Source organism: Stegastes partitus, unplaced genomic scaffold (genome assembly GCF_000690725.1).
Source record: "Stegastes partitus isolate 25-593 unplaced genomic scaffold, Stegastes_partitus-1.0.2 Scaffold1393, whole genome shotgun sequence".
Lineage (NCBI taxonomy): Eukaryota > Metazoa > Chordata > Actinopteri > Pomacentridae > Stegastes > Stegastes partitus.
In genome coordinates this window covers 131803-158047 of record NW_007579124.1, presented here as the reverse complement: position 1 = coordinate 158047, position 26245 = coordinate 131803, and the positions used below count along the sequence as shown (strand labels likewise).

Below are 26245 nucleotides of genomic sequence, written 5' to 3'. Positions count from 1 at the left end.
ATTACAAATACTAAAAGCAGAAGAAAGTAAAGTGCAGTGCAGTGTAAAATGTCTAAGTAGAATAGCTTTAAGGGCAGTATGAAGGTGCTGAAATGAGCAGTATTAACAGTATAGACAGTGCAGGTCACCACGCAAGACGTACAGTCATCCTCAAGTTTATTCATACCCTCCCATTAAAGAAGGACAAAAAAACAGCTGTCACTGAAATAAGTAGAAATTGACAAAAATAATAATAAATGAAAAGAAAAAAAACTAATATCATGACATTGCTTTTGAATTGTGGTCAAACAGAAATATTAAAACAAACAAAAACAAGCAAACAAGCATGATGGGACCCATAAACTAATATTTTGTTGAACAACCCTTTGAGCCAATCACTGCAATCAAGTGTTTTCTGTAACTCTCAATCAGACTTCTGCACCTGTTGACAGGTATTTGGATTCTGGCCCACTGCTCATCAGCAAAGTGTTGTTGTTGTTGTTGTTTTTTTCCCCCAAAAATTATTCTTTTCAGCCACAATTCAATAGCAATGTCTTATTTCACTAAATTATAATTTAGTACATTTTTACTTGTTATTACTTTTTTTCAGTTTCTTGTTATTTGACAAGCCGTTTCTTTAATGGAAGGGTATGAATACATTTGAGGATAGATAGTAAATGCGGTATTGGGATATACACTAGAACAGAGTGGTATGAACACAGTAAGTATATAAACAGAATAAACTGTGTAATATGAGTGCGCTAGATAAATAACAATATTGAAAATAGATGCATGTAAATTAAAACATATGGATAAATGACAGTACGAACTGTTTTGTTCGTGTTGCTGTTGTTCTTTTCAGTCGTGACATGATTATTGACATTGTGTCGTTGTGTCTGATGTACATGTTATCAGGTGAAACATGTTTGGCGATCGACAGAGGGAGATTCCCGCTCCTGTCCACGGCGGTGACGGGATATCCCCTGGTTTCCCAACAGCGACTGATTTCTCGCGAGAAAAATGATTAATAGCGGGCGCGCGCGCGGTGACGAAGCGACGTGCGCGTTCGCGTTTCCGCGCGTCCCCCACACAGCAAAGCGAGAACAGAAGAGGGCGAAAAATCCAGCGAGAGCCAGACTGAGCTTCCTGACCCCAGCGCCTTTTTTCTGCGGGAAGTTGTCTCCGGGGCGCTCCGCCGTGCACGGAGAGGAGGAGATCTCTGTGTGTTGTTGTTTTTTTTTTTCCTGCACAACTGCACCGAATCTGCACGACCGGGCGGCTCAAGTTTTTCTCGCTTCAACGACCCCGTTTTGTTGAGTTTTATTGGAGAGCAGCACCACACCACGTCGTGCCGCACGGGGAGGAGAGAGGGCAGAAGTTTCCGCTGGCTTGTTTTGTCGCTGCGGGGCTGGTGAATCCGCAGGAATGTCGCAGAAGGAGAGACCCACTTTCTACCGACAGGAGCTCAACAAAACCGTGTGGGAGGTACCGGAGCGCTACCAGCACTTAGCTCCCGTCGGCTCCGGCGCTTACGGATCCGTATGGTGAGTAGTTGTTGCAGAGTGCTCTCGAGAGGCGCGATTGCACAACGACCGAGCGGGTTCCCACCACCCACGGAGGCCCGTCAGAGCTGCCTGTGCCCGGGCAGGGCTGCGCAGGGAGCCCGTGGAGGAAACCTGACTTGTGCCTTTTGTTTATACTCGGGGCTGGCACACCGCGCACTCTCCACACTGCCTTCATTTTCGGCGGGTGGGGATTATTTTTTTGTGCACGTTTTTATGTTTTCCATTTTCACTTTGCTGCTTTTGCCCCGTAAACACCTGTATGTGCGTCTAAGTTGCCAGAAAGCTCACCGGGGTTAAAGTTGTTTAATGCTGCAGACGAGCTGGTTTTTTTGTTTATCATGGTGCTCTGGGTGAGGAAGGGCTGATCGGAGGCATGTCCCTGCTTGCATCATGTAAGTCAAGGTCTGCCTCCTCATCAGATTCTCATTATGCAGTGACGGTTTTTTTTTTTTTTTTTTTTTACCAAACACCTCGTCAAACAATCGCCTTCCACTGGAACAGTATTGTGTTCCCCCACTCCCTCCCTGCACGCACAACCCCTGGCACTTTTACGCATCCGCACATTGCATACATTATGCATTTTCCAGTTGGGTGCAGCCTGCAGAGTACCAGAAGGTCACGTGGTTTTCGGAAAGTAGGCCCCCCTCGTGCACAGTGAGAGCTTTTTTTTTTTTTTTTTCTACAGGAGCCCATCCGACCACGACGACGGACGATGATGATGACTCTAGAATGATGTCATCCTTTCTCCCGTTGTGGTACACACATGACTCACAGTCCCGAGGTTAGGTAGTGGCCTCAGCTGGTGACGCCTTCCTGTCATCACATGGATGGCAACGTACTGTAATTATACCCTCACAGTTCATTTTGACCCCACTTTCACATCTTTAGTTATTGAGCATGTGTGTATTTTGCAGTGAATGACCTGATTTTGTCCTTAAGACACAATCTGGGCATGGAACCACCAATGCCAAATGAAAGGCACTAGCGTATACAGTGTCCTCATTGAAGATCTGTATTTGATTTTAAATTTGCTTGAATGCGGTTTCACCTTTCCCCAAAGCAGGCCCCGGTGCTCCACAGTTTGCACAACTGCGTCTTTCTCTGTGTTATCTGCGGTCATCTGCAGCTACTTTGAAGTTGCCTTTTGATACATTCCTCTCCAGTTTTCTCCATTTGTACATCCAGCCAGGACAAGGAGTTGTCATCTTCTCCTATGGCTTCTGATTAAATTCTGGTCCAAACAAGCAGCCTGTGTCTAAAACCCTTCAGTAGGTATAAATAACCTCATAACACCTACTCCAGCATGTCACGACTGTTGGTCAGCCGGACACATGCTCTGGGTCACTCTGCCAGCGAAGTCTTTTTTTATGATACTGTCTCGAGTCATTTAAATAAAATAAAAAAACAGGTGCTGTTTGGGGTTTTAAATAGTTTTTCCTCATCGACCTTTCACTCATATACAAGCAATTCCAAGAAAACAAACAAGCAACAGCACAGTTTTCTTCTTATTTCTGACCTTTGTTCTATTTTTTATTTTTATTTTTTAAATGTCAGACTTGGAGAAGATCCAGGGTTAGCGTGGCAAGAAAGAGTTTACAGTGAAGGCTGCTGGCTGGCGTTACGCGATGAACTGTGCCTTGTGTTAGTCGCTGTGGGTTTCTCAGCTCAGCAACCAGCATGAAATTCATACGGGCCCAGGGGTGTGCATATTTTAAGTGAATAGCTACTTTCATCTCAGTAAAGGGTAATGGTAGACAATATGGCAAGAAAAAAAAGATCTCAATGCTTGAGGTTTTGATGCAAAGACAACAATAACTCTCTGGCCTTTGAAAAGTTGCATGAGATTAAGCACAGGCTGGTGAACTGTTTGCTACCAAACATTACTAAGTGCCTAAATACATAAAATGTATACGGTAGACAGCATACTTTCTTCGCAAAAGAAGTTTTCAAAGGTATTTCCTGTCAGAGTTTTGCATATCTTTGAACTTAATCTTGTTTTCCTGCTTCAACGAAAACATTCCTATGATTCCTAACAACTTGTTTGCATGTTCACATTTTCCAAACATGCAGAAATTCACAATTTCAACTGTTTTTGCCCAATTTTTAAAAACAATTTTTTTCTGAGCAGGATGCCAGCTGACGGTGCATGATAAACAGCTGTCTTCCATCCATTTGAATTTGAAACTGAAATTTGACATAATTAATTCTGCTCATATTTATTTCCTGGTTTCAGCCACCAGCATGCCATGCATCTCCTTAAGTTTCACGTTTGAATCTTTAGATATTTTTCTGATAAAGACAGAATTGCACGAGACTCATTATATCGCACTTTCTGGCCAGTTCTGGCTGACGCACTTGGTTTTAACCTCAGAGAAACGTGCACTCGCTTTTCAGCTTAAGCTTAAAACTAGCAATTTTGTGAGTTTAGCTCCAGCATCTGATCATGTGAGGTCTATGACCGAATGCATCAGTGATGTCAGAAAAGTAAACCCGTTCATTTTGGTATAAAGTTACGGATTAGAATTAGATCCCCTAAAACATTTAGGCGTGCAGACATGGCGGATGCTTAGATACTTTAAAAACAAACAAACAAACAACTATTTGTAATTAAATTGTGTACATCATTTTATTCCAGTCTGTTTTAAAGAAAGGAAATATGAAAAATTCTGCCCAGCCAATCAAATCATCTAAGTACATATTTAGCATAAATATTTTTAGTATACTTACAGTTCTAATTTACTAATCTGTAAATCATTTACCCTACATATGTAAGGTAGATAAGCAAGGAGTCACGTTCTTTCCTGTTATGTTCGAAACAAGCTATCTTTGAACTACAACAGATAGAAAGAGACTTTATCATCTAGGGGAGTTAAAAAAAAAGACAGCATGAGGAGCTTTTCAGACTTCAAAAACTTCCAAGTGGAGCTTTGTGTGCCACATAGAATTAGGAGCCAGTTTATCTGGGTGAAGGAGGAGGCATGGTTGAGTGATTTGCTTTTCATCCGTATCTCTGTTAGCAGAACAGATTGGAAAATTAGCGTGTGTATGCCCTGCAATAATTTAATTGCTTATCATTAGTCAGGGTATGGAAATACTGCGATTATTGCTCCGACCATGTAAACATTAGAACCAGGTTATCTTACACAAAGATCCCAGTCAGCGTGGTTGTTTTAACACGGCCAGATGAATATATAATCACACGTATCACATTTATCGCACCAGTCAGCTTCTAACATTGATTGAGCATTGAGTTTTAGTTGTATCAGATGCTTCATGGTGCTTCAGGTCATTCTTTGCATACCCAAACACTGACTGCATCATGGTACACCCAGTGACACAACGATTTGTCCCGAGCTACGGGGAAGCTAGGTGATGACTGCAAAAATGAAATACGCTCATCAAAACTTGTTCTGCTTCTTGCCAGTTGTTCTACTGGCTTTTGAGGCCACGGTGTCCTACTGACTGAGTCATCTCACTGTTTAGTTCCTGTTATAAAATCATAAAACAGATTAAAAAATGGTATTGATTACTGCAGAGCCGTGTCCTCGCTGGTGCCATTTCACAATGACGGAAAATAATTTAGATGGACACGTTAGAATTTCAAGTTGATGTAAAAACAAAAACAAATCTTTGTCAGATTTTATAATTCAAATCATACAAAGCCTCATATGAGCACTAAAAGAGAAGCTAAGGATCCGCTAAGGATTACTGTGTTTTGTTGTTCCTGTCAGAACATACAGGTCAGGTGGCGTAATGCAGAATTTGACTATTGTGTCAGCTAGTGGGGTTGGGCGGGATGGGTTATTATTTCCATTCTTGTTTGACTTGTGTGTGTGTGAGCGGGTGGTGATGTGTGTAAAAGGGTTTTATACCTGTTGAGTAAATAATCTCAGTATGGTGCTGACTCTGACATCTGTTTTTTTTTTTTTTGCTGAAAGTATTGATACCAGTTATACATGGAATAGAAAAAAAAAACATTTCAGTTTGTACTCAGCTTTCTGAATGACGGTATGGTTTTCATTTTATGGAAGATCAGCCATCATAGAGGACAAAGATTTAGAGTATACTGAAATGTTGAAAAGGTATTTGCTTATGGTCACACTTGTGTCAATTCTAGTTACTCAAAATGGGATTGTATGTGCTGAGACTTGGCACTTTGATCAATGTAAATGCACCCTGTCAGACTCTAATAAGGGTCTAGTTTATGCATTTACATGTGCAGGACGGACTCGGTGCTAAAAAACATAGTTGATCTAACCGTCAGTCTTACTAAAAGTACAAGTTGTACATCCTGACCCTTCTGTAGAAGATCTTCGCCAAGAATAGGTCGCTGAAATACACAAACTGAAGAGAAGCTGCTTACTGCAGACATCGTAACAAATCATCTACAGCACACATTTGTCTGTTTGCTCACTCCGTCTTGTCTGTTAGTCAGCATACTGACTCCCTACTTCCCCGTGAAGCCGGCCTCACAGCATTACTCTCTTTACAGCCCGCAATTTATGGCCATTTGTTATTGCAGTTCCATTTATCACAGACTAATTGGATGGTGTATGCTAAAGACTCATCTTGTTTGCCCTACAGATTAGCAGCAGTTTGAAAGACGGTGCGTCTTTGTTTTGTCATTTAGCTTTGCAATGGTCTCTTTTCTGAGTATGGGTTTTCCCAGTAGTGACACACATAAAAGTTGCTCTGCAGGCCGCGGACGTGGAGTACACTGGGTGTGGGAGATTATCTCAGACTTACTGGAAAAAACATAACGCTTATCTCAATGTTCTTAGTAGGGATGTGTGGCACTCAGGGCCATAGCTTTCTTAGACATACAAAATAATTTTGAAGGCTACTGCTGGGGGCATTATCCACTAAAATACAGGTACGTTGAGTTCTTAGTCAGTAAAAAGGTCAACAGTTCAGTCTGTTTGTGAAATATGTCCAGAGGAAATTAGTCTCATCCTCTCCTGTAAAAAACGTAATATTGACATATTCTAAACTCTGAACCTTTAACTACAAGGCCACAGTGCAGCTGAGGACTGGCTCAGCGGTTCAGAGTGTTTGCTTGTCTTGCCTTTTTATATGGATGATTATTGATCATCCCCTTTGGTGTGCTGTGCACTTTGTGAAAGGAGTTTGATGGAAAAACAAAGAGAGACCTCCTCTTCTAAAACGTTGACCCACATCTGTAGACTACAGTGAAAACCAAAAAAAAAAAATGTGTCAGCACAAAACTCAGCATGGTTTTTTTATTTATTTATTTTTTAATAGACTGATTTTGCAATCATCCATTTGTGATGCAGCTTAGGTGATTGACCTGAAAGGAATGTGGTTTATTGTAAGTGGGTTGTGTTTCCTCACAGAAGCAGGAAATGCAGCAATGTTGTGCTTCTTGGGGAGGCAAAGCCCATCTGCCTCCGTCTTTCTTTCGGTCTCTATTACAGTGTGTGTGTGTGTGTGAGGCAGTGCTGGAAATCAACTAAGTGCAGTAACTCAAGTTCTGTACTTGAATACAATTTCACATTACTTGAGTTCTTCTATTTCCTGCTGCTTTGCACTCCACTACAATTCAGAGGCATATAATGCACTTTTTACGCTTACATGAAAGTAATGAACATGTGATGCGTCATTAATTATAATTCAATAATACGGGTGATTATATATGTATATTCCATACTACAGTAAGCTTGATTTATACTGTCTTGAAACCACAACCTGACGTGCACCTTCACAGAAATGTAACAGACCACAGCTGCAATTGGCCCACTTAGCACTAATTTGTTGCGTTTACACTGCATATTGACTTGTGCCAAGATAATACCTCTGAATCAAAATGTTAAGTGTAATAGGCTGTAATTGTCTCTGGCTTGCTCATAATGCAAACACAATAGCTGGTGTTCTGCCACTGTAGCCATATGCTGTTTATGGTGCTACCAATCCGCGTATCCACTCCGTTGGTTTTCAAGTTTTCCATGTTTTCTGGATTGCAGTCATTTTAGTAAAAGTAACTGCTGTTTATTCGCTGCACCTCCAACATGAAGTACACGAACAAGCTCAGCACAGTGTCATAGAAACACCACTGTCAATATCAAGTATATTTTAATGCTAGTAATTTTCTGCTTTTACTTTTGTAAAAATATAAATGCATGGAGTTTACTTGTAACACAGTATTTTTACACGGTGGTGTTGCTACTTTTACTTAGAAGAGATGATACTTCTTCAATTCATGGTGTCCTCTGAGTATATTCCGTGGTTTATAATAGCAGCGCTTGCTTATTGCTGCCTGTTTTACATAAGGAGAGCGAATTTTCCTCTTGGCATTTTCGCTACACTTTCTTTGTCCGTGTTCTTTTTGCTGCACCTTGTTTCTCTCTCTTGCATTGCTCTGCAGTGACAATGATGTATTCTGTTACGCCACAGCAAGGAAGCGAGAGACATAATGAATGAAAGGATGAATGAGGACCAAAGCAAACTCATGCACACTCACATGGACAGCCCTGGGACAGATGCAGGGCAGCTGCTAACTTTGATGTGCTGCACATTAAACTGTTATGCAAAGGGAGAACGAGGCCACACATTTAATCACCAGACACTTTTCGTGTCATTTTTGTGTTTGTTTGTTCCTGTGTCGTACATGATTTTTTAAAAAAACAATTAATAACAATAATGCGGTGAAGTCATAGTAATGTCTTGATGCATTCATTCTACAGACAGACAGTCAGCAGCACAGTTTTTAAACAGATGAAAACTGCACAATTTGCAAACAGAGCTGCAGTAACAGACTTGAAGCAGCCAGTGTCAAGTGGTTGTTGACATTATGTGCTCAGCTACACAACTGAGGTCAGGTTACATTTATGTGAGCAACCCCCGGAACATGTAAACAGCATTAACGTAAAGGAAGAATGCTTTACTGTGTGGGTACTGCTTTGTGTGAGCAAATGTTCGCTGACAAACACGTCGCACTGCTAAATCCTTTTCCAGTAAATGGCTAAAGAATTTTCACACTCTGTGTTGTTGTCCCCAGAGCAGCTGATATTTAACAACAGGTTCAGTCATGTTCCCCATACAACCTTAGGCTGCAGAGTATAATAAGAACTGAAACCAAGAGCTCAGTGTTATGCAAGTATTTGCTTTGTTTACTGGGTTGTGGCCGCCTACACAGTCTAGTGAAGGATCTCATTCTCAGTTAAATGAAGGGAAATGTTTGGCTTTTGATATGCCAGTTGTTAGTTGCCCGCTGGTGTGCATTTACTATGAACAATTAACATTTCACCTGTTTCAAATATTGTTTCTTCCAGTTCAGCGTTTGATGTAAAGAGCGGCCTGAAGGTAGCAGTGAAGAAGTTGTCCAGACCCTTCCAGTCCATCATCCATGCGAAGAGAACCTACAGAGAGCTGCGGCTGCTCAAACACATGAAGCATGAGAACGTGAGTCACCTGAACCGCCCTCACCTCCGCCTTCAATCTCTCCTGATGGCCCGTCACCTGTATAGCGTGTTTACATTCTTCTGTAGTTTAACTGTTCTGAAAGGACCGCGTATGTGTAGACACAAAGTTGCACATAAGGTTTGCAGAGTGGGTACTCCCTTGCAGAAGCAGTCTCTACTCTGCTGACTTTGCTAAGCCATTTGTATGCTTGTTGACTTATAGTTCATAATGATTGCTGGATCTCAGATCTGCTCTCAGGAATGTGCAGGGAAAACCACATGACGTCAGGCGATCACGCACAGCTCGTGCTTGGAATTTAAACATGCAAACGTATTGATGGAAACAGGCAACAGCTCAGATGACAGACAGATGTGAAGTGATTTCTGCAAGAGTGTCCAAATTCTGAGGCTAAAATTAGACTAAAACGTACCAATATTTGCTCACATGGACTCTTCTTGTGATAACCAGAATCGATCGGTGAACTGGGCGGGTGTGTGACTTGACACGTCAGTCTCCATCTGTGTCCCAGCTTACTCCAGCTGACTGTAAAATCCCTCCCGTCCGTGCCACCAACACATTAGTAATGGAATAGCAGCAACATGTTGAACAGCGTAAAGTCAGCGCTTCTGTTAGTTCACGCAAGACATCATAAACATAGTCATGTACGTATGCTTGCCTCAGGCTGCAGCTGTGGTCGCTGTGATGTCCTGTTAAAAGAGGTTTTCCCCCTGCCAAGTGATCAAAGCATTTTGTGCAATGAAACTTGGTGAGGAATGAATCACCAGGAAGGTTTACAACTGCAGCCCCATCACCTTCTCTGGAGTCTTTGCTTTCTATTTTATTTTATTGCTGCACTATTTATGATTCATGCCATTTTTCTTAAATTATCCGGTCAGTGGTTTTAGTCGCCCCCCTACAATCACTGCTTTGGTTTTGGTTTTTGTCTGTGTGTGTGTGTGTGTGTGTGTGTGTGTGTATAGGCACCTCACATGCAGACACTTGCCCACATACAAAACACAAACACATTTCCTGGTTCCTGTGCGCTGTTGTTGCATGCAGCCAACACTTAACCAAACAGAGAAGATATCCTTGTGTTTTGTAATGCCAGTGGCTATGATTTCTCACACTTAAGTGCAGATAATGGGTTTCTGTGTCCTGTGTGGGAACAAGTCACCTGGTGAGGGGTGTATGCAAGTGTGAGTAAGACTAGAAGTTTCTGTTGATGCTGGGGTCTTTGATAAGGGGAAAAAGAGAGGAAGTGTGCATTGTAAAGAGTTTGCCGTTCGCAGCAGTGCAGCAGGTAGAAAGAAGTACGTAGTAATAATAGCTGTAAGAGAGGTTACTGCTGAGTGACAGGATTCTCCATTCTCATTAACTGGCAGCCGCAGTGAAGTGAAGCTTTAGATGACGCACTCACCGAGGAAGAAAGAAACTTTAGCTTGTAGAAGTTTGGAAAGTCTCAAAGGGGAAAAACCGACCAGCAGCAATTAAAGAACAACATTAGAGCAGATATCTCAGTGAAATAAAAGCCCATCTCCGGAAAGTTGATTTAATTTAGTGTGAACAATATTGTGCATTGCTTAATTGCCTTGAAAAACTCATTGCGCACGCTCGAGGAATTCATGCGTTAACTATTCAGAAACTCTAGACACCATCACGACACACAGGTCGCCAGTCTAATAAACGACTGAGAGGAAGTTATTAATAAAATATTTGATTGGGGATTGTTGCCGCTCAGAGCATACAGACGTGACTGTGGAAAAAAAAATGACATCATTTTCAAAGCCACTTCTGTTTGCTCTGATTAGAAGCTGATGAGTGCAAGAGTTGGTCAAGTATTATATAGATGTGTCAACAACAACAACAAAAAAAACAGCTTTCGCTCGCCTACATCTGCTTAGCTCAAAAGCAGATAGGAAGGAATGTACATAAAAACTTAGCATGATGGTTACCAAGCCATACTGAAAAACATCCAGGCCTCCTTATGTTGTGAAAAAGTTCCATATGATAGCAGCTCATGCCAAAACATAGTTGAAACTTGCTGTGATTTAGTCCGTGCACGCTCAGCGGAACACTCACACAGCATTACTTTTCTGCACAAGCACTGATTTCACTACTGGAACAGCTTAAACATGTTTAAGCAGTTTTGGAATTAGTGTTGCACAGTGCACTGGCGCTGCAGCTGAAATACCTCAGTGCATTCATTTGAAAAACAGGTTTTACATGGAAGCAGGATTATGCAGGATTATAAAGAATCAGTGCCTATATCACTGTGCTGAATAAAATAATGCTAATGTTACATTGAAATGGCAGTCTGATAAAGATTCAACTCGCATAGCAAAATCCAAATTTCTTTTTTTTTTTTTAAATCCAAGTGTGAACGTGCTATAGCCAGGTTCTATTTTTAGAAGAAGAAGAAAAAAAACAATAATCTGTGCTTTTTTTTTGTTCATAAATCACCAGTGTTTTAATACCTGCTGTGGTTTAGACAGAGAGGGATTCTGTGTTTTGCTCATGCTGTTGCCAGGAGACTCCCCAGGTTTGGATTTTGGAAAGCCTGAGTGGACCAATGAGCTGTTTGTTGTGGCTTCAGCCCACCAATCAGCTGCGGTTTTGAATCCTGTGTGGGTGGGCTGCTCCAGTGTTTTCACATTACCTATCCACCTCAGTCTCTCCGGGGGGGGCAGGGTTGGCGCTCAGAGTTTGCTCTCTGCCAGTGTGTCGACATGTATGCACACACGCATGAATATGATCTTTGTCTTTGTTCTGTTTTGCTTTTGCTTTGTTCCGATCAATCCTGAAGAAAACAACTCTCTTCTTTGGAAATCATCATTCTATGCAATGGTGTTTTGTGGCTTTCACACATTATTTTGGGTTTTCCTGTCATGCAGCTACAAACTTGACTGCTAGTGATTGTTAGTGATGGGTAAACGATGGCAGATGGCATTCATATGAGCCAAGGACGACGCATCTTATCTCCAAAGCTTTTGTAGCGTTGTGGAAATATTGTGGGAGAAAAAAAGGAGTAAAGCAGTGCTGGTATTTTTTAGCTATTAAAAACAAGTGGACATTTTTGAATCAAGCGTGAAACCATTTAGGTATAACTGTTGACACATTACTGTTGTGCAATGTCATGCATGTATATTTTCTTTTGATTCCACATATCTTCAACCCCCTAAAGGCGTCTGTCCAGTCAACTTAATGCACAAACTTTCTATAATTCAAAAAACATGTTTGCTGCTGAAATCATATCTATTGTGGTTTATATAAATTTCATTTCTGCGAGTATAGCTAAAACAGAGCGCATGCATGATCAAGTGTACATCACCAAATCTCGAATAAATAGCAAGTACGAGAAAAGGGAGAAGTCTTGTTTAAATATATCAGAATAAACTTAAAACATTGCAGAAGAGAATTTCCCGATCTTGGACTCTAACTCTATAGAAATGTCTTGAAACTAACTTGTTGGTTTTCAGTTTGTTGTCCACACAACTGCACAGCTTCCATGATGATGTTCAAAATGCAATCATTTCTAACTTGCTGACCTCTCTTATTTCTCTTCAGGTGATTGGTCTATTAGATGTTTTCACACCGGCCACAAGTTTAGAGGAATTCAATGATGTGTAAGTCTCCTTTTCATTCATATCTTTTAGTTTTTTTTTCTTCTCCTCTGTCCCTCTGCTTTCTCCTCATTCATTCTCTCTGTCTGTCTCTCTTGCCTCCCTTCTGTCTCAGCTTCTATAGCTTTACTTCAAACACAATGAAACCATTCATGTCAGCAGATGATTGCATGATTAGCACGATAGCCAAATTAGCAATGCTGCAGCTCATAACTTCACGTGAGGACAGCGCGTGGTGAGCTGCACCAAGGTGAATGGAGGGTGAACACGTGCACTTGGGCACATCACAGCTAGTCTCCATGGTAACAGCCATCTGGCAGTCTCTGGGGGTACAGTGTGTGTGTGTGTGTGTGCGCAGAATACTCAATCAGCGTCCTTGAATTCTCTGCATGGTGTGGCGTCATCAGCATGTTGCACATTTGTGGAAATGTGAGACGGACCTACAAACACACACACACACATGTACACATAGGCTGAAGTTGCACAATAGCTAAAGATATGACACTTAGCTTTCATGTGACTAGCAGACAACACAGAAACATACTGAAAACAGTACTTAAGTGCAGAATACCAGATGCTTTCACAATACCCAGAGGCCAGCCTGGAAGTGGTCTTTTGTTATGGAATGAAGCGTCATCCAGCAGATATACCAGCTACTGTTGGCCTTACTCATCTGATCTATTTGCTGTATACACATTTCACTATCGAGAAAAGATAAGAGAAACAAAACACATTTTTTCCTGCTCTCGTTTTCGATATTAGTTTCTTCTCCTTCTTCTTTGGCTTTAGTAAAGCGCACAAGTTGGGCACGAGCCTACAGTTACACATAATTGTAATGCAGAAACTTTCCAAATGAACTCGTTCAATATAATTATTATTGCTGACAGTGACGAGTGATTTTAATTAAAAAAACAACAGCATAGCAACAAACTCAAAGGTGCTTCACAAATGTTAACACAGCAGTAAGCCAAAGTTAGAGAAACTATATAAGTGTCAAACTTTAATTAAGCAAAGCTGCAGGTAATAAAGAAGACAGACTTTATGGCAGTGGAGGACCACATCTGATTGGCTGTGTGATTTGCAGGTACTTGGTGACGCACCTAATGGGCGCAGACCTCAACAACATCGTAAAGTGTCAGAAGCTAACTGATGACCACGTCCAATTCCTCATCTACCAGATCCTCAGAGGCTTAAAGGTTGGTGAAGCTCTTGCTGTAGCACAATTTTTACACAACTCTTAGGCTGCTATATCGCTGGGATAGGAAAAATGCAAGTTAGAATTTTGTTGTGTAGATGCACAAAGATACTGGAGATTTTGTAAGAAACTACTGACTCTCTCCTGACAACTTTGACACAGTAACTTCAATAAGGATCAATGTCTAGGTATCTGTTATTGTCAATCATGATTGCATACTTTGCAGAATCCTCTTTGTCATTCATTTGCGCTTCTAATATCAAATGTTTTATCATTGTATTCAATATGTATGAAAGAAAGAATTCCCAAGCAGTGCTAAATTTAAGAAGAATATTCATGCCGTGGTTATTTTTGATGTTTTCCATCTGCTACCACTTTGGAAGTTCAGCTGGTATCAATTTAAAATGCACATCCTGTTTCTGCAACACACGGTTCCACACACACAAACACTCGTAAGCTGTTACTGTGATTAAAATGAATGGCAAATAAACTTTTGGTTGCATTGTTTCCAAATTGAAAGTTTATTCATGCTTAACCATGGTTATGTTCTTTTTTTTCTTCTTCTTCTTCTTCTTTTTTTTTTACCCTCCACAGTACATCCACTCTGCAGATATCATCCATAGAGTAAGTGATGACGCTGCTGAATTTGTAAATAAACTCGAGTTCTGAAGATTAACCTGATTAATCTTGACCAAGTATCACAGGACCTGTGCTGGTTAAACATATTGTTGTGCTATCAGTTTCAAGGCCTCTTTAATCACTTCTTATCTGAGAACCAAAACAAGAAACAGCTCATCAGTTATCTTAGGTGGTGTTTTCTTTGCACAGTAAGAGGAAAAATATCTCCCAGTGATATGCAGAATGATGTCAACAGGAATACCTCTTTGTTGCTTCTTATCTTTACGTCTGCACTTTCCCTTTTATTTTCTTCAGGATTTGAAGCCTAGTAATCTGGCTGTGAATGAAGACTGTGAGCTCAAGGTGAGAAACCAGACGATTCGGATACAAGGCTCACTGATTTTCAAACAGCTTGTTCTAGAACAGAAGTTGTTCAGTCAAGTAGACAGTCGTCTTGTCTTTGCTTCCCCAACACATGAAATCTTTTTGCTCCCTCAGATTCTGGACTTTGGTTTGGCGCGGCACACAGACGATGAAATGACAGGATACGTAGCCACCCGATGGTACCGGGCCCCGGAGATCATGCTCAACTGGATGCACTACAACATGACCGGTACACATACACACACACACACACAGACGCTCAGTCATACTGTTTGGAGACCACAATTGAATGTAACATTACATCATGTGCAATTTCACATAATTGAAGTTGTGTTGAAATAGCTTGCTTGACATCTGTGTGTTCAGGGTTGCTGTAAATTAAGAAATTCAAAGTTCAATTTGACGAAAAAGGTTTAACTATAAGGGGGAAAAGTTACATTTTTTTGTTGTTGTTTGCTGAAATAAAATGCAAAGGCTGAAATAAAACATAATTTCACCAGATATATTTAGCTTTTTCCGCTGTGGAAAATGATTAGGGCAATTTTAGAGAAACTAGGGCAGCTTTTCAATTTTCTGGCTGAGTCAACATAACATTTAGGGCCTTTTTCATGCGGTCTATCACTCGCCAAAGAATCCAAAACAGACATTTGCCTCGTTGGATGGCATTTGTTTCTGCTTTGCGCCGGCTTTACATAGATTTTAGGTGTATAAATGGCCAGATAGATTTGTGTGGGCTTATGTTGTGCAAGCACTTGTAAGACCCTGATGAATGCTAGTTTTTGCTCCCCCTCATTGTTTCAGACTTTTATTACCGCCAAATAACATGCTTAGTTGTCTTTTATCTAAATCATCTGCAGCTCTTGACAGTTTCTTACATCTTGTCAACTAAATTGATTTTTTTTTTCATTATATCTTGAAGAAATGAATTTTACGTTTAACATTCAATCTCACAGAAGTTAAACACTCACGTCAAACAAAGGCTCTTTGCTCTGTGATGTTTTCTCTGCAGATGTAAAACAGAAAACTGCTGCAGTTCTTTAACAATTAACAAGATATTGTTACAAAACTAAAATCTCTGCTCATCAGCAAGCGGTGCATGATTACATTTGGAGAAAAAAAAAAAAAGCACATGAGGCATTTTTGAGTTCACCACAAGCACTGAACGTTACAGCATGAGACAATTGTTAGATTCCCATACGAGTTCCACAGGCAGCTGCCATGGTCTTTGTTATGCTGTTGAAAAGCTTCAGCTTTCCTCTAAACTGTGAACGTGTTCATTGTGCTGAATGTTTCACTTGATGTCTTTTCCTTGAATAGTGGATATCTGGTCGGTGGGCTGCATTATGGCCGAGCTACTCACGGGACGGACGCTCTTCCCTGGCACAGACCGTATCCTTCCACCTTTGTCACTGCCATGTGTAAATAGCTCTGCCTCTTGTAGTCAACCTATAGGTCTCCGCTAGATGTAGAAGATGCAATACACGAATGCAATCTGCTCATCTATTTCGCTGTGCAGAAATATAGTTGCAAGAGAATCGTTGTTCGCTGCACTGCCAGGCTATTGGAGAGGCTCTTGCAACAGTGCTGCACACACACACTCATGTGTAGAGTTGGAGTCTCCTGTGATCTATGACTCAGCGCTGCCCACTTTTGTCTCTGCTGCTTTTCCACGATACAGTACACCTTCCTGTTTCCCTCCCACAAAGCTAGCCGTACGCAGCAGTAGTGCGTTCAGATGATTTTAATACAAAAACACGAAGAGAAGCACTGTAATTGCGACACACAGCTTCAAATGCGGAAGTTGGCACACACGGTCATGTTAAATATCCAAAGCCTTGGTGTGGTTGTTGCATAATGTATTTGTGATTTCTGCTCCAAATAATCAATCAACCCATCCACTCCTGCGCTGCATGCCCTGTGGGTGTGTGTGTGTTTGAATGTGTGCTCTTTCACTGAATCTAAATCACTTTGAGAAGCTACCCACCTACAAAGCATGGTTCAATGTACTGTAGTCTTTCTGGTCGAGCTGCTTTTACCCGTCTGAATGAAAGCTGATCTTTGCACATGTGTATAGTGGGTGGGAGCATCTTGTATCTTATGAGCTTTTGCACACTATCATTACAGGCATTATGTATTGTACATTTACAATCTTTCAGATGATCAGGATTAAAATCACTTTTACGTCACCATTTACATTTTTTTTCAAAATGTAAATAATAGATCTGCTTATGTATTTGTGTTAATGTCATGTTGAGGTGGGGCAATTTTTCTTAAAAGTTGTAGGTGACCTGAAGGTATTTATTAATGAAATCATGAACTCTAAAGTGCAGTGAGGACTATCAGTTGCACACTTTGAGAAGTTAGCCAAAAATGATTCAAGCAACAGAGGTGGTTCTTTAAGCATGCCCGTTTTGCTTAAAGCAAAGTAAGTCTTAAAATGACCCTCCTACATCCCACAGAGCAACACGGAGACAATGCCACGGGCATGAAAAGTTGATGTTCTAGTAGAGGATGTGAAAGCTTTGCAAGATGAAACCTGTTGGAAACGTTCACCGCAGTTTTAACAGAAACTAGCTTAGTCAATGCAAAAATGTGGCCCAACAGTTCTGCAAGCTGGAAATACTAAAATGTAACAACCTGTGATGAAGCTAGTATTGAGTGTTGAAATACTTCAAACCCAAAGATTTTATAGAATTTTAGCTTAATTTTCTGCTTATGCCTCCTTTCCCTGATTAGTTTAATGTTTTTTTTAAGCTCATGTAATAACTTCAAGATGGTTTAAATGTGGCTTAAGGATCATAACACTTGTTGTGGTCACAGTTAGTCATGTTACGAGCGCATGAGTTCTGGATCATTTCTTCCGTCTTTTTAATGTATTTGTTACTATCGTTTATGCTCCACAGTGTGACACAGTACACATTTGAGTTAATATGATTAACTTTTTTTTTTTTTTTTTGTGTAAAGATGACAGCTTTGTCTGTTGTACGTCTCACCCTTCTCTTCCTATCCAACGCCCTCCATCCCTTCTGTTTTCCTTCATGTGAGTGTGGTAGACATTGATCAGTTGAAGCTTATAATGGTGCTCGTCGGAACCCCAGAGGCCGAGCTCTTGATGAAAATCTCTTCGGAGTCTGTGAGTGTCAAGTACCATCCCAGCCAGTTTCGCTGCACTGCCCCTTCTGCCTCTTTTTGTGTTGCCTCTGTGTTGCCCACTCAAGAGTTAAGACCGTTTACCACTCTGTGTCGACGCTGCTACTTCTAAGCTGCACCTGTTTTCGCTCTGAAATGGGTATTTTCTTAATGGCTTCATCTGCACGTGAGCACAAGGCTTTGGTTTCCACTTCTTTCTAGCATGTACTTCTAGAGTGCTCTTTATGTGACACAGTAGCAGGACTTTAGTGCAGCAGTGGGTTACAGTATCATAAATCTCTCATTATACGCTACAGTCAGTCCGCGGTTGCTTTATATCAAAGCTCAAAAAATGTTTTTTTTTCCCCTTTTACGCCATCTTCACCCTCACCCTGTGTGTGTTCCCTACCCTTTTAATCCCCACCCCCCAATACATAAACTCTCTTAACCACCCATACTCTTTGACATGCTGACCTCCATGTTACGATGCCCCTTGACTCAGAAGCTGTAGATATAAACCAGCTGCAGCAGATAATGCGCCTGACGGGAACGCCCCCAGCCTCCCTCATAAGCAGGATGCCCAGCCATGAGGTGAGCCACGTTCCCTTCGCCTTCCCATGTGCCCCCCGGCCCCCCCCCCCCCCCCCCCCGACCCCCCATCTGGAATCAGGGCCGGGCCGCAGCCAATACCCACATAACTGTTTACCTTTAGACTTGATTGTTGAAATGTTTCCTACCAGTTCTTCTCTGCATACTAGCCTCTGCTCTCACTCCACGTATTCCCTGTTTCCTCTCTGACTCACCAATGCTTGTCACAGCGAGGCTTTGCCAGTGTATTCTGATGAGCTATCTGTTTCATTGGTAACGCAGCTTGACTCTGGGAGAAAAAAAAGTAGGGTGCAATGTTTGTGTAATTAGTGTGAATTGGCTGGTAATTGAAAATGGAGGAATGTGTTGTATGTTTTGCATCAGGCAAATTTAGGAAACCAGTGAAGTAAGATAAAATGTCTTGAATTCTCATATGTAGCATTTTAAAGGATGTTTACGCTTTAGCTTTTCTGTTTATTCATTCCCCCAGGCCAGGAACTACATCAACTCACTTCCCCACATGCCCAAGAGGAACTTTGCCGATGTGTTTATTGGTGCCAACCCTCTTGGTAAGTTCTCTTTAAAGCATTGTGCTATAGCGGACTTACTCCTGGCTCACTGAGGCCCTCTAGTGGTGTCATGCAGACATTGTATTTTTAGGTATTTCCTTTGTATGTTCTGTGTATTGAATCACCCTTTATGTAAAAATACTGGATATAGGTGTACACTAACAAACCTCTAGCACCTGTTTGATTGTGTTGGGGTGCGTTATCATATCTATAGTTTGGTTTATTTGCTGTGGTCTAATGAGGTCATACAGACTAATGGTAACTCATTGATTAGACCATTTAAACAATTGTCATCGTGTATCGTTAGCACCACACCTGGAAGCATTTGGTAAATGACTGCAGGTTATGTAACACTTAAATCCTACATAACCTGTTGTCTAATGCTAATTTGCATTTTTATGTCTCTGGTGTCATAAAGCACTCATCAACAAATAGCTAGGAGTATTCTTAGTGTTTTTGCAGATTGGCTGCATGTTACGAGACAAGATAAAAATGTGGCGTCTTGTACATTAGTGTTCTGGGGGGTGTTATTTTGCGCTTGTAATGGACTTAATGAACTGTCATGGAATCAGGTGCAAACACAGCACGTCGCAGTTTTTGACCGCCTGATTTAGCTGAGTCAATCCCCACCCTTCCTGCAACCATGATTTACATAAATGTATGCAGCCTTGACCTGATCACCTGTAGGATTACTGCACGATTATTCATAGTTGTTTCTAATCATGTTCTAATCACATACCTACCGTTTGGCCGGGCCTGTAAAGCGATAGTCTATTGGACTGGTGATAGACACATCAGTAGCAATAAGAAAATAGTTTGATAGAATGTTTAATAAATATGAAATAGAGATACAAAGTTCAGTTCAGTGAGCAAACTCCACAAGGGCTCCCTCCCTAAATGATAAACAGCCTTTCATAACTTGATAATAGAACCCCTTTACACTTCAACATTACATGCTTTTGTTATTTTGACATGTATGAAGTTACCATCAGTCCTTTATTTGATATTATAGTTATTACTCGATTGTTTTTGTGCGTGCATTTTTTTTTAATGTGTGCAATCTTCATTGTTGTGGTAACAAAATGATTACCTGTATAACTTGATAAAGAGGCTAAAGTGGTTAAAGGCAGATGATTCAATTTAAAATATACCCTTTTTCTTCTGGTCTTTATGAAAAGTAGTTTATTTAGAAATAATCAATAATAATTGATTATATTGGCTACAAAAAAAAAAAAACATTTCATGAGGCTTAAGGTTTCGGCTATATTACCCAGTCCTATCAAATTCTGTTAAGCCATTTTCTTTCACACCACTAAGGAACTCTGTCAGAGTCGGCTTGGAAGTGAGTCAACACCTTTTGAAAAGGTCTCTGACCGGTTGTTTGACTGACAGCTTCAACACCACCCTAAGCAAACCACACTAAGTAGGCGAACATATCTGGGTCTCTTTTAACTGAACCAAACACGTAAGGTGTGACAGCACCCTCAGAATGAGGACTAATCTTTAGATGAGTATTTTTAGCTGATTAAACAACAGGTTGTCCTTATCAAGCTTTCCAGGAAAAGCTTTTCCCACCTGTTTTCTTTTACTCTGTCTTGTACCTTCTCTCATGCTCACTCTTGTCTCTTTTGCTATAGCGGTGGACTTGCTGGAAAAAATGTTGGTGCTGGACACAGACAAGCGGATCACAGCGTCTGAAGCTCTGGCCCACCATTACTTTTCTCAGTACCACGATCCAGATGACGAGCCTGAAGCAGAGCCTTACGACCAGAGCTTTGAAAGCCGTGAGCTTGAAATTGAGGAGTGGAAGAGTAAGTTGGCACATTGTGGGTTCCTGGGCCAGAACAGTTTGGTAGAAACTAGGTGGATTTAAGTTGTGTGTTCAGTATGTCAGTAACTAATTAGTATGTTGTTTTTCTCAGGCTTAACCTACGAAGAGGTACTGAGCTTTGTGCCGCCGTCGTTCGATGGAGACGAGATGGAATCATGAGGAGGAAGCCCCCTTACTTCCATCTTTTGTTTTCAAAGAAACACTCTTTAAGAACTATCAGTCTCATGTGACTATCCACCACTTTCCTCACACACGCGCACAACCATGACATTCAAGTGCCTGCCATCATTCATATCTGGGGGACGTTGCGATATCAGGGAAAAAAAAACTTGACATCCTGTTCATACCGTCCCCCGCTTTGCTGTTTTTTGTTACTTTGCATCCCAGTGTGCTGAGGCAAATTAATTCTTCTATTTTTTAGTAAGTATTTACCTCAAACATTAAATGTTTAGATGGTGCCCTCTGTTTAACTCCCAAAACTGAAAGATTGGACGTCAGCATCTTCAGGCAAATTGGACAAATCGAACTGCTGATATGTGTTTTTATAAAAAATGTTACTACTTACAAATAATTAATACGGGACAAAAAGTTAGATTTGGAAAAGTTTTAAACCACGATGTTTCTAAAGTTTATCTTTCCACCACACATTAAATTAAATATTTCTTCATCTAGTACATAGAACTGTGTAGAAATTACAGCCAACAGTATTTGTACAGAAGTATTTCAGACAGAACAGTTACCACATGTGTGAAATAGTCATTATTTGCTGAGACACTTCAGCTGATCCCTCTGACAGTATGAATTTTATTACTAGAGTTTATTCTAAAATGGCATATAAAAAGAGACTGTATGTAATTTATTGCAGGCGTGTATATGATAGTCTACAAATATGTAAAATATTCACCTCAAAATGGAAAATTCAAGGCTTCTCGTTTCTTACTGTTGGATTTGTAGGTTTACAGTGCCCCATATTTTAAGGCAGAAATATCAGTTTGGAGAATGTTGCTTGTGTTTCCATTTCACCCAACATTTTGTTAAGTTTCCACTCTCCTCCTCTCCTGGTCATTTCTTAGCACTTCTGTTCTGTCGTTTCAGATGAATGTTTTAGCAAACAGCCACCAACCTCCTGTATCACCACAGCATGATGGAAGCCAGGTTTGGCTCGTTAGTTTATTTAAAATTTGATGTTTTCCATTACAACATCAACTGACAATGTAATTTAATCATATTGCATTTATATAAACCACAGTACTATTAATGTTTATTGAATGTTCGGGGCGCCAATTTGCCCTGTATTTATGATCTTTTTCTTATATTGTTTGTATATCGATGTAAAAGAGAATATTATTTGTCAGAATTTAAGGTTGTTTTTATTATTTATGGAGAGCTTATTGTATCTGAATCCAAATGTATCGTCAGTAATCTCATGCGTCACTTGAGCCACGGTGACTGCAGTTACAGCTTGTGTATCGGAGCCAAGAATGTTATTCAGACGTCGTGGAGAACCGTATAGTTTCAGACCAGTTTTGACAAGCTCTGCTCGTTTTGCAGTTGTTCTGAGTTTTTGAGTTTTTTTTAAACAGTTGCTAAAATTGTATTTATCTCAGTTATCTGATATACTGCCCTCCAAATGATCCTGTTTACAAAAACATCAGCAGTAAACATATCCAGAAATGAAAGCAAACATATGCATCACAAGCAAGCCACCATATACATTGATCAACGAACCACTAAACTGTAGAAGTCTATTTATAAAGCGTGAAAACATTTTTTGAAAAATTTCTATTTTTTTTCTTCAGCGTGAACCATTTTTGAAATCAAAACATGTCACGTACAAGCTGTATCCACAGTTGCTCTGGTTACGTCAACCAAACAATATCAGATATCGGTTTCATTTGCAACTGCTTGTTTAATGTAGTGCTCTTTTTTTTTTTCTTTTCTTTTTTTTTTCTTCTCCGTAATGTATTATTTTACTCTTTGTGTGTTAAATCAAGATTTGATGTTATTCTGTGATTCTGTAATATTGATTGTTTCATGAGCAGCACTAGAACCGTATTGTTCATTTGGAAAAAGTTAGCAGGGCACATGTTTGCAGGAAAGAGTGTACGTTTACCCACTGGATGCTGAAGGGCAAAGCTGAAGCCTCACAGTTTGTCATTTTAGAACAATTGCATCGATTAGATAGGATATTTATCTTGTCCATATCCCAATGTTGATAGTTAATTTGGTTATGCTTGCTTTGCCTGAGATGTGTTCATATTTTTTTTCACTATGTTCTTGACCACATGTACCAAGACAGCAGGCCACCTGTAAATACCACCATTAGAAAATAAAGGCGACTATTTTTCAAAGCTATCATGGTATATCTTGTATTGTGGTGTGTTTTCGTTTTACCACTGGGGGGCAACATGGCACAAGTAGAGCCAATATTAGAGGTCATCTCCTTTTTAGTTTGAGTGTGTAAATGATCCACTGAAAAATGAACACAGTGAAATAAGGAAGTAGTTTTCAGCTTTACATCAAATCCTACTTTGTGCTGTCAATCTCACACGAAAATGCACAGTTAATTTGATTCAAAACAGCTGCTGACAACTTAAAATACTACTAGTACAAGTGTCTGAAAAGCCCAGTTTACTGAAATATTTTGCATATGGAGTGTTCGAGGGAACAAGGAAGTGATTACAGACGAGTGCCCAAAACTATAGGGAAGGAGGGTAAAACAAAATAACAGAGCAAAAACTATAGAAATAAAACACTGGTTAATAGTGCATAAACACCCAGGATGAATAAAAATATAGGACACATAAATAATGGGTTCTTATACACACAGACACGCACACATGCATAATTGTTAGTGTTAATATGTTAATACACAGCAACAAGAGAATGGAGGTTCCAGGTAGAAGTTGTTTGCCCAGCAATAAAATGATGAATAAATGGGTATAAAAAAAATAATAAAGAAACCTAGTAAGAAGTCAGTTCCTGTTCTCGATATGTTTTACCAGCTTTACATTTCTGGGTAATTACACAGAGACTCCTGCTGGCTCAGTGCTCCGCACAGTTTGATGGCTGCTTTGATGCTTTTCTCTGGTGCACTCAGCACCCTAGTGGGCGTCCTCCTCTAATTAGGTATGGATTTTATTTATAGAAGTCTATTTATGCAAGATGAAAGGGGAAAAAATTGAAACATTTAGAAATTATTACAAGAAAAAATACTCAAGCTATGACATGATACAAGTTTTTCGTGGAAATTTAAACTTAGTGAGGCAAAATCTTCAGTCATAGGAAGACTATGTGACCTATGTGACATTTACGAGCCCCTGCTCAGTTAACACACACACACATGGGATTTGCAGCCACAGTTTATGGGTTCAACTTAGAGCCATAGCTGGCTTATTTTAGCAAATTAGATATTGCTCTATAAATGACATGACTATGTGACTCTTGTGCTATGCTTAAAACATGCATTAGCATTTAACATAACTCTGTCTCTTTGCAGCTTGTTTCTAATGTCGCTGCTGTTCAGCAAACAGCTACACAGAATGGTTTGAATTGAACTTGCCGTTTAGTCCCTGTTGTGACTAATCGGATATAATATACAACAGAAGTGAGTACACCCCTGTGCAATATCACTTCAGTGTGGAATGATTCAAAAGTGTATCACCTTACAATATTGACATTATTTCTCAGTTGAACATCAGTGTATTGATATGGACATGGTAAAAAAAAAAAAAAATTTTTAAAGTGTACAAATAGCTCAGAATATGACTTTTTTGTGTGTATTTAAAAGGTTTCGTCAGGGTCTAGACCTTAACGAACCCCCTTTGTGGCAGAGGGAGCGCTAACGACTCACATAACGAGGGGGAGGAGCAACAAACAATTGAAACCAAAACTCAGTGTTAATGGATCCTCAAGGATGGAAGTATCTGGAACTCCCAACTTGTCAGTCAGAACTGATGAAGCCTCTTGGATGAGAGGTGAAACATCTTCAAGGAACTCAAGCAAGTCCAGTTGGTACGATTAATCCATGAGAATTGACTGAAGACAAATTGTCTGGTTATACACGCCTGTTAATTACATCAAGAAAAAAAAAGTTCTGAATAAACAAGTTCACCAAAACATCTTTAATATAAATACCACTGACACATCACACCAGTGTTCTACAAGCACAACTGTTTATCTGAGTCTAAGTTCAGGTGATTCTGGCTCAGAAAGTGATTTGAGCTCAGATTTTATTATTTTTTTTATATATCATCATTATATCTCTGATGTAGAAGTGAACCCACTCTGCTCTGGTTCTGGAGATTCTCCACATGAGGTTGTTCTGCTCAAACTAAACGTACACTGTAAAACACAGACAGTCCACTGCGCTGTCATCACTCCTGTCTGGTTTTACAGCAAAGGTCCATGCGCATCTCAATATTCATACAAGTGAGTTTCTCACATTGAGTCTTTTTTTCTCTTGTCCACATGTGCAGGAAATAAGTTCTTGTCCACAAAGTCTGTTCTTGTTGGTTCACCGTAAATAATATTCAATTGCAGCAGAAAATGCAGCAAAGCCTCCACATCCCAGGACTCCAGCCTTCAGTCCAGCTACAAAACAGAGACACAAGAAATGTGAGGACCAGATAAACACATTTTCTTCGGTGTGAACCATCAAACCAAACACAGCAGGTTACAGACCTCGAAACCCGATGACTCCTCCAGTTACACAGTAGACGGCGTTCTTCCAGTCAGAAACGCCTCTGTGCTGCAAATACAGAGCAAAACAACTGAAGTTGAGGCAGAGAAAAAAAAACTATTAAGCATTCTCAGCAGTATCATTATTTAGCAGATAGTTTGGTGGTTTTGCTGCACACATACCAGTTTAGCACCAGAGGGCGCTATAAGACCTCTGAGGATGTTAAAAACAGAACTACTGGACAGGAGGTTCCAAAACACCTGAGACTCAACATGGAACACTGGTTGGTTTTATTCTAACAAGGGGGGTGTCTTTAATTAGTCAAAACTTTAGAATTTTACCCCAGATGTGCAATCAGAGATCTGCTGACTGAAGGCTGTTAAAGTAAAAAGGAAGCATGTATTTCCTTGTTGCATTAACAGAAACACATGTAGAATATTGGTTTCCACTGTTTCCATATTGTTTCCACTGACAGATTAAGTGTCTTCACAATAAAGGTAATTAATTAGTTAATTGCCTGTCAACTGTCAAATTAATCAACTATTTTGATGATTAATTATTCAGTTTAAATCTAAAATCTCTGAATATCTATGGGGTTTGGACAAAACAAGATATTTGAGGATTTTATCTTGGGCTTTAGGACACAGCGGTCGACGTTTTTCACCAT

General features: G+C 40.2%; 1 protein-coding gene across 2 annotated transcripts; it reads left to right on the top strand.

Moving 5' to 3' along the window:
- Positions 1–1073: 1073 nt before the first annotated feature.
- On the top strand, positions 1074–23260 carry mapk14b (mitogen-activated protein kinase 14b). Of its 2 annotated transcripts, none has more exons than XM_008299208.1 (12): positions 1074–1523; positions 8834–8963; positions 12528–12586; positions 13668–13779; positions 14373–14402; positions 14712–14759; positions 14895–15009; positions 16098–16169; positions 18421–18500; positions 18988–19066; positions 20704–20877; positions 20989–23260. In XM_008299208.1, the coding sequence occupies exons 1-12, from the start codon at positions 1405–1407 to the stop codon at positions 21054–21056; spliced, it is 1086 nt and encodes a 361-aa protein (XP_008297430.1). In that variant the 5' UTR covers positions 1074–1404; the 3' UTR covers positions 21057–23260. The 2 variants fall into 2 exon arrangements, with proteins under 2 accessions (XP_008297430.1, XP_008297431.1); XM_008299209.1 differs by lacking the exon at positions 18421–18500 and adding an exon at positions 17834–17913.
- Positions 23261–26245: the final 2985 nt, after the last annotated feature.